Raw genomic sequence first — 9258 nt, 5'->3', positions numbered from 1 at the left:
ATGCAAGTTTAAAAACTAAAAGAGAAGAAAAATTAAATGAATGGTAAAATGAAATTTTTATAAAATTGAATGGCGAAATAAGTCATTATGCCTAAATGAAATTAGCAAGATACCATGTCTCATTTGAAATATATTAAATAATTTTTAAAATAAAAAGAATTTATAGTAATTCTCTAATTCTAAAATTAAAAAGCTTACAAAAAATTGAGGTTAAGGAAAAGCCCATAAAATAGCTGTAAATGAAAAAGGGCCATAAAATGGTGAATAAACCCAAAGTAAAGAAAAGCAGAAACCATGAAAAATGGTTAATAGACCCCTAAACCGGAGAGAAAAGAGCCCATACAAAAGCACAATTGAAAAAAACCTCGTCTTCTCCGGTTTTGTTCTGTCTAACTAGGGTTTAGTAAGGGTTTTGATTGCAAATCTCCCTTCCTTTTGTTTGGGTATTGTGTGTGGAAAGGAAGAAGATGGTGATGGAGGAAGGCAGCACTGCAGTTGGGAAAAGGAAAAGAAATATGGGTAAAAAGAAAGTTAAGAAGCCTAAGAATAAGAAGCTTAAGATGTTAGAGGGCAAAGGGAAAAAGCTTAGAGTAAGTAAGAAAATGAGGAATCTGTTTGAAAAACGTGCCCGTCAATATAATTCCGACGATGACGAGGAGGAGCGTGAGGAGGGGGAGGAAGCCCTCGGTGATACCCGGATCGGCCGCGGCGGTGATAATTCTTCTGAAGAAAGTGATGGTTCAGAAGAAGTTGAAATTCAACCTGGGGTTATGAAGTTTACTGACGGTGTTAGAGCTTTCAGGTTGGCATTTAAGAACATTATAAAGAGGAACGTTGCTGATGATTCATTGGTAAAGCTAGTTTATCTACTTGGGTCTTTCTCATTTTACTATAAATAAATAAATTGTTTTCCCCCCAAAAGACTGATTTTTTTCTGAAATTTTCTCATAGGGTCCAGTATTATCAGGGCATAAGCAGCTTGTGGCAAAGAAGTTAGCTGAGGAGAAAGCTGAAAGGAAAGTTAAGGGAGAGGCTAAAAAAGAAAAACATTTGGTATTTTTCCTATAATAATTATACTTAAGGTTTGTACCATGAATTTTGCTGTTTATGCCATTTTATTCATGTGTTATTAATGTTACAGGTTGCAGAGAAGGGGCATGTCAAGCCTGCTAATTACTTGGGTTCACATGAAAAGTTTCTCATTGGTATTGCTACAAAGGGAGGTAATATATATTTTTCTTCAAATGTATATATGATGTTTAGTTCATTGCAATTTCTTTCTCATGCTAATTAAGTTTTGTTGTTTATGTTTTGTTGGGATTTCAGTGGTGAAGTTATTCAATGCTGTAAGTTGTTTTAGGGAAGCCTTACCCAATTTCTTTTTTACCATAAACATATTAGGATTTGATTTTGTCTTGATAGATATTAGGTTGATTTTTATTACGATCAAGTTGGGTGTGAACTTTGTTCTTTCATATATCGTGTAGGTGAACAAAGCACAAAAGGCTGAGAAAGGACTGGACCCTTCAAGGTCTAAAGATGCAAAAGGTATGCTAATAATCTCTATGGCTATATAAGTTTAATATATCACTGGAAATTTGCAAGGTTATAACAATATGATCATCTCATTCGTATGTATGCAGTGATTTACCTCACTAGGGCTGCAAGCCCGTTGTACATATGTATATGTATCTATGTATGCACAGTATTTCCACTTTTTTTTCTCATCAAATGGTGAATACTCTGTGCTTTCAGCTTTGAAGCCGATAGCATAATCATTAGTTCTAGATTGAAGAGTAAACATACATCTTTCTCTTATATTTGCCTTGCCAGTGCTATGCATGGCATAAAGTTGCAAAGATGAATGGATCTTGTCATGATTGATTCAAATTTTCAAATATGTTATGCTTTTGAAACCCAATACTCATGAGACTGAAATTTTATCTAGGTCGTTTTCACTATTGTCATCTCTATTACTTATAGAGATTCCTTGTGAATGAATTTTTGACCAAACATTTTCTCTACATATTTAATGTAAATCCTCCTCCCGTTGCCGCCATCTGATTTTGTATTTTGTGCACCCTGCTAGTGATAAGGAGGCGAAGGAAGGAAGCCTTCTTTTCAGAACTAGGCAAGACGTCACACGACTCTTCCAGTAAGGTTGGTTACCTCTTAACTATTTTACAGGTTTTATTGCATTCTGCTATACCATTCCATTTATCCTCCTCTCTTTTTGGCAAGCACTTTTGGAGATTGTTGGTGATCTACTAAAACTTAGTGTATGTTTATTATCTTGTCTAAGCTAACTGCATAAAAAATATGTTTATTATCTTGTCTGAGCTAACTTTTGCTCGAAATGTTTATTATGAGTTTTATGGCATGCAGGGTAATACATCTTCTGATCCTAGGAACGAGGAAGAACCTGCTTGGGCACCATTGCGTGATAATTACATGCTAACAAATCCTAAGTTGAAGAACTGGGATAAAACGGCGGTAAGAATGTTCAATTCTCTTGAATGTTGACTAGTCATGTCCCCCTCGTTCTTTCACAGAAACAGACATTAGATGCACATGTGTATTTAACCATAAGCAGAGAGACTGAAAAAGTTGTGTGTGATTCACAGGAAGCAGGCATAGCTGATGATGCTGGAAGGATGTCTGGAGATAGTGGGTCAGATGATTAATTTCATCCGAATTTAAGAAGCTTAAAGGTTATGTCTTATATTTAGGTCATAGAGCTAGTGCCTGTCATTGTATAACTGCAGAAATTGCCCTTCATTCTTTGACTACTCACCCATGCGATATAATGGTCTATTTATCATCTGACATTATGAGTTAAAATCAGAGGCAAATGGTTCTATTTTGGCTGATGATGTGTTTGGATACTCCATTCTCCATTCCTATGATTTTGTCTGCAAGTTAGGCTTGTCCGCTGTATGAGATTTAAGACTACCTTTGAACTTCAAATTTCAAACCATCTCCCCTTTTCGCTTTAATTTAAGGAGTGTATATCCGTAGATGGTACTCAGCTGAAAGCTCATCAAATATTCGAAATCCCAGCAGGCGTTGCATATTTCAATGCTATATATATATATTAACACGTAAATACATAGAAAAATTCATAATTAATGCTACATGGCATGGCATTGGTAGAATCTGATGAAATCCTTGGTAGACATGAAGAGAATGTTTACTCATTCCTATCGAAGGAAGCAAGAACTATAACATCTCTTTGCAAAATTTAATTTGGATTAATTGAATTGAGATGGTTGAGTCAATTTGAATATGTAATTTAATCTTTTAAGTTCGAGTTTAGTTAAATTTTACAATTTGAATTACTTGAATAATTTGAATAACTCAAATAATAGATTAATATAAATATTTTTTTGGTCTCTCTGTTAAATATCTATTAAAGTTCCAAAATTATATATATTTTTTAAATTTAAAAAATTTTAAAAAAATCTTAAAAAATATATAAAAATGTTTAAAATTTTAAAAATAAAAGTCCCAAAACAATAATTTTGAGGACCTAGACAAGTAAATTATAAATTCAAGTTTATCATATTAAAATATTTTTTTAAAAAAATAAGTTACGTCCTCTTACATGAAACTAGTTATATTGTGATAAGATAATATTTTGACATATTTATTTTTTAATTTAACTCTATTCAAAAAAAATTTAAATCAAGTTAAAATAATAAAATAAGACTCATTAACTCGAAAAAATTTTTACTCTATTCAATAATACACTAACCCATATTCTCCCCCTCAAATTGCAGCAGCATTGGTAACATTGTAAAGTGAATATTTTAAAACATACATGTATAAAATATAAAAATAATCTCTGTTCGCATTCAGTTAGCGGTAACAAAAGAATGTAACGAATTTTTGCTTTTTTTCTACTTTGTACAGGTAACAAAAGATTTCATCCCAAGTGCAAAACAGTTAAATCCTATACTGTACATTCAAAGGATCTAAGCTATGCATATATGAATAGGAAGCAAGAAGAACAAAATTACAGCTGCATGAGATTCAGCTGTGATTGGACATTTTAAGTTAGCATGTCATGGCGGCAGCAGCCGCCGCCGCTTTTATAGAAGCGCAGAGAACAGCTTAAGGTTAAAACTTGTTAGCATAAACCAACACTGGAACATAAAATACGACTTGGGAGGATCAATTAGCACTCTCATTTTGTACTAAAAAGAACTGAGGTGAGCTTGCTTGTACGTTTTATCGCAGGTGCTGGAAACCCACAGCTTGGTTTGACAGCAAAGACAATCTGGGAAGATCTTGCCACAAGATGTCATGTGATCCATCGAGCTTTCTACTGGGGACCATGCCACTGCGATTTATTCATGGCAATTTTTTTTCGGGTTTTTGCATCCAACTTCTGATGGAAACCTGGAGCCCTGTGATCAAACCATACAGCTTGTCATTTAATCTTTAACTAGTTGAAAGAAAGAGTATTAAGCATCAATCTTTATTTTTAGGTAAGGAAAGCCATTTCTTTCTAATTAACGTCTTGTTTTTCTTTCCTTTGCATTGTTTTAAACATGGTTAAAAAAAACTGTACTCTCAGCAGCTTCTGGTATGGTTCAATGGATCATAATCATAGGCATCACCGGCTTTGACAAAGCGTCCCTTTACGCGCTTTCTCACATCAGCCGTTGCCTTGCGAGAGGCATATCTCACTTGCTTATCAAACCTATCATGAAACAAGGACAAAGTTAAATACATAAATTCCTTCAACATGTAGAATGGAACAATGATTTATTTATTTTTAGAAAAATTAGGTGAAAACAAAGACCAGCGGTAAAATAAATCGTTTAGCGACTTTCCCAATTGATTGTTGATAAATATACACAGATGCAGGCACACGACACAAGTCCATGTTTCCTTACTAGAGAAGCAAAGTGAAACGAACTCCTTCAATGGGAGGATTGCCTAAAATACACAGTTTATGGATTATGATACTGTGCTGCAAGAACACAAATGTTAAAATGATATAGACTTGATATATTTTCATTCGGGGGCATGTGAATTCTGTTCTAAAAAGAGGTCTAAATAAAACATATGAACATTTTATTTGGGTTATTAGCATATACTTACTTCCGTGTCTTCTTCTTTTCCTTGTAACGCATGACCGCATTGCTTCGAGTTGCTGATTGGAAGGAGCTCTCAGCACATGGAGGACACCAAGAAGGTTCTCCCATGAGAAGCATTGACGAAGCCCCACAATCTTGGTAATCTCCTGCACTACTCTCTCCAGTAAGGCCAGAAAATGATACGCTTGAATGGGCTTGCCTTGCTGTAAAACACAGAATTGAATCAGTTTTGCTGCTCATCGTGGAATCAGCAGATGCTGCATTGCTGCAAGCTGGCTGGATTGCATTGATCAGTCCAACAGATGATCCCTGGACAAGAATATAGTTCCAAACCATAAGGATATTTTCCAAGTACAAACTTTATAGGAATTATATTTTCCAAGTCCAACAGATGATCCCTGGACAAGAATATAGGAATTATGAAATGATTCTTTACAGTATAACTCACAAGGGAGATAAAAACAAACATTGAAGTACCAACGTCTATAAGCAAACTATTAATGACACATGCATAATACAAGACACAGAAATATAACTACAACATATTTGTATACTTACTCCTTAATCTCATCACCAATAACGGCTCACAACCAATACGTCAAGATAGGGATGTTTTCCCCATGTGGAAGGGCAGTAAACTTCCATTAGGTACATTGGTTATCTCTGAACATCAATGTACTACTGAGTACTGTCCCAAGTAACTGAGGGATATTTTCTTTTGGTTGTTGTCCAAAGATAAAGACGACAAAGACCCACAAAATGGATGGACAGTAAACTTCATTTTGCTACACTAGTCATGTCTGAAAATCAAGGTTATTGATGCTATTTGATAGTTGACAAAATGAATGATTTGTTTTTGAGTAACAGAATGGAAAATCTAGCATATGAACAATCAAAATTATACTGAACTTGTACTTGACCAAGAACTAGAACTTACAACCCAATAAACTTGTACGTTACAGAAACTAGAACTTAAAATTCATTCATCAACTTAGAGATTCTCACAACTGTCAATTTTTTTTTCTCTATTTTCATTTTGGCAAACAATGCTTCCTTTTGCACATTAAGCAAATAACTAATAGCTTAAATATGCTACAGCATTTAAAAACACCAGAAAAGAAAAAGGATAACATCTAGAAAATGACAATACTATCATCAGAAAAAGATAGTACAGATACCAAAAAAGCAAGATCAAAAGAGAGGAGAGAACCTCAGCAGCCACTGCACCCTGGCAGTTGGAATCAGCAGCAGCCATGTCCTTCGTCCCAAATAAGCTATCAATTCCACCATTCTCTAGCAGTTCTTCTGAATGATTGAGAGTTACCCCAAAGAGCTCTTCATAATTCTCAAGGTTCAAATCAACTTCATCCATGTTGAAGTCATCATACAGATCATCTTCACATATTCCAGGACACTTTGTTTGAGGGCAAAATAACAGCAAATTAGTAAAGTATAAAATCAGCAAACATTCCCAAAAGAGAACATATTATCTCCACTAATAACTAAAGGAAATCAGCAGAAAGTTTTCCATGATCAAACTTTCACAAATATGTCAACAATGACCATGGACTGTCTAATGCTAAAATTCTATGGAATTACTAACAATGGAAGGCTATTCTACTACGATTAAAATAAAAAAACTGAACCAACAGTCTCTGTCCCTTGTATCCATAACTTTTACACTCCCCTAGTCCCTCTCAGTTCTAAAACCTCAAAAATGTAGATGGGCCAAGAAACATACTATCCCCACAAGTAAAGTGGAATACAAGTTCACGGTATAGGGTAAGTTTACTAAATAAGGACATCGTTTACATTTACATGAAAATCCAATATAATTTCAAGTAAAAAGATATTCTGAATGGACCTTTGATTTCCATCATAAGAAGTAATCAAGATAAACAAGGAACGGAAATTCTCCCCGTGCAAGAAAGTAATCTGAAAGAAAGTTGTTACTTTAAACTCAAGCTGGTATTATGGCCAGAAAGAGCAGTTACCACAGAACAGCCAGTGTATGTTTTCCAGCATTAAGTGCAGATTGCAGAATATATTTGCAAATTCAAACCCACTTTTCTCGAGATGCTTACCATATTTCTTTAGTATTTTCCCATGGTAACTGAGATAGCAAGGGCCTAAAAGTTCCTCAAGAACAATTTATCTATATTCTTTAAAGATAAAATATTCCAAGTTAATCGATTACCTTGGGTAACGATGCACCTGTTGGTCCAGGCGGCTGATCCAGAACTCGAGGCATAGATCTGAGATCAGGAATTGAAGAAGTCCCACCCCAGCCAGTTCCCTTATTAGTATTGGAGTCATGATTAACTTCAGCAACACCAGCACTATTCTGGTTTATGGTATTTTCTATAGCGCCCCAGGAAGTCCTCTCTATGTTTTCTGTGATGCACATTAGACCTAATTCTTGCTCACAACTAGATTCACCTGCCGGAGGGGACTGCGGGAAAAATGACCACATGGAAGAAAGTTCCGAAGATGATGGGCAACCAGAGTAACAATTAATAGTTTGCCTCTTATGTGTTGAATTCGAGGTTGAGGCACCATGACCTATCCAATCACAGTTCTGACAGAGGGAAACTCTTTCTTCTGCACATCTAACAAAAGCAGGTTGAGAATTGCATCTTTCACACAACAGTGTTCTTGAATGGCGTCTTGAAAGTGCATTAGCAGAATGAACATTTCGATCACATGACAAACATAAACAGGCAGCATCAGATCGACAATATACCATCGACAGTTGATCCCCGCAGAAATCACAAATGTAACCCATCTTTCCAATCACACTATTCCTAGTTAAAAAAAAAAAATTCTCTTCACAGAATTCTAATCAAGCCATATATCGACCAGGGCAGGTAGCTTCTCAGATGATCCCCAATTCAGCTATTTCTTCTGCCTCTTCAATAGCTGCCCATTGTTTACAAGATAATTCAGTTCATGTTTGATGTAAGAACAAGCTAATCAATAATCAATCTAGAATTTCTATCTTAATTTACTTCAATTTTTTTCATACAATAATGATAAAAGTAACAGGTCAATTTCTAAAAACACTATAATCATGGAAGATTCATAGGATCAGCAATGTCTAAGGGTAGACTCTATTTTATTCATACGTTAAACACATAAAAAGTAAACGAGAAACTAAAATAAGAACACATAGAGACACACTCACATAGAATATGAAGAGAAAAGGAAAAAGCTCATCACATCAATAATGACTGAAACAGTCAAAATAAAATAAGAAGAAAAAATAAAGAGAAAAAATAGCTTATTTTATTTTAATTGCAAAATGAAGAAGCAGGGGAGTAAGAATTTCAATAACAGAATTTTAAGCAAAATTAATTTCATTTCAAAATGCGTAAATAAAATGATTAATGAAGGAAATAGAGAAAAAGATTTACCAAAACTGCAATCCAGATAATCAAAACTACACAAACAGATGAAGCCAAATGAAACAGAGGAAGAGACCCAGAAACAGTAGCAACATTTTTAAAAATAATAAAAGAAAAAAAATTAAATCTAAAACCCAGAAATAAAATCAAAATTAGGTGAAGGATCAAGAAAAGATCCAGAAAGGAAAAAAAAATTCACAGCCAAAGCAGAAGAGAATAAGAAATTTTACCGTCAGATTTCTCTCCTTTTTTTTAATTTTTTCTTCTTTTGAACTGTTCTTATTGCTCTGTTTTTTTGCCTCTGTTTTTAGTTTATGCAAAGTAATAGGGAACTGGTGAGTGTTATATGGGAAATGTGATAGACATTCCGATAATGCAAAAAAACCAAAAAATTAAAAATATAATTTCAAATAATAATAAGGGCAAAATAGGGAGTAAAGCAGAGTTGGGCCCTGTCCTTTTTCTTGGTCCCTTTTCTGAAAAAGGCCGTACTTGAGAGGAAAAGTAATATTTTTAAAATGTTTTTAATATTTAACTTGGTTAAATTTTACTATTAGTCCTTCTACTATTAATAAGTTATGGATTTAGTCTCTACTTTAATTTCCTCATTCTAATACTATATTTTTTAAAGAGTATAATTAAGTATAGTAAAATCATAAGCAAAATATGTTAAGGAATATTTTTTTTACATATATAAATAGAATTAATTTAGTATAAAGCATAAACCAGAAAATAGAATAGGTATAATA

General features: G+C 34.1%; 2 protein-coding genes across 5 annotated transcripts; one reads left to right on the top strand and one right to left on the bottom strand.

Moving 5' to 3' along the window:
* Window positions 1-254: 254 nt before the first annotated feature.
* On the top strand, window positions 255-2868 carry LOC107955303 (RRP15-like protein). The gene is made up of 8 exons (XM_016891040.2): window positions 255-851; window positions 952-1053; window positions 1142-1223; window positions 1327-1346; window positions 1488-1548; window positions 2090-2160; window positions 2386-2493; window positions 2625-2868. The coding sequence occupies exons 1-8, from the start codon at window positions 468-470 to the stop codon at window positions 2682-2684; spliced, it is 888 nt and encodes a 295-aa protein (XP_016746529.1). The 5' UTR covers window positions 255-467; the 3' UTR covers window positions 2685-2868.
* A 962-nt stretch (window positions 2869-3830) lies between these two features.
* On the bottom strand, window positions 3831-8895 carry LOC107955301 (zinc finger protein CONSTANS-LIKE 9). 4 transcript variants are annotated; one of them, XR_005930740.1, is made up of 6 exons: window positions 8740-8874; window positions 7303-8024; window positions 6316-6519; window positions 5110-5414; window positions 4574-4944; window positions 3831-4409 (listed from the first exon to the last, which is right to left on the bottom strand). XR_005930740.1 is itself a non-coding variant. In XM_016891038.2 (6 exons), the coding sequence occupies exons 2-5, from the start codon at window positions 7888-7890 to the stop codon at window positions 4576-4578; spliced, it is 1227 nt and encodes a 408-aa protein (XP_016746527.1). In that variant the 5' UTR covers window positions 7891-8024; window positions 8740-8895; the 3' UTR covers window positions 3831-4409; window positions 4574-4575. The 4 variants fall into 4 exon arrangements, 3 of the variants coding, with proteins under 3 accessions (XP_016746527.1, XP_016746528.1, XP_040974082.1); XM_016891038.2 differs by having other exon boundaries at window positions 4574-4705; window positions 8740-8895; XM_016891039.2 differs by having other exon boundaries at window positions 3831-4944.
* Window positions 8896-9258: the final 363 nt, after the last annotated feature.

The sequence above is a fragment of the Gossypium hirsutum genome, chromosome A07 (genome assembly GCF_007990345.1).
Source record: "Gossypium hirsutum isolate 1008001.06 chromosome A07, Gossypium_hirsutum_v2.1, whole genome shotgun sequence".
NCBI classification, from domain to species: Eukaryota; Viridiplantae; Streptophyta; class Magnoliopsida; order Malvales; family Malvaceae; genus Gossypium; species Gossypium hirsutum.
This window is presented reverse-complemented; position numbering and strand designations above follow the sequence as displayed.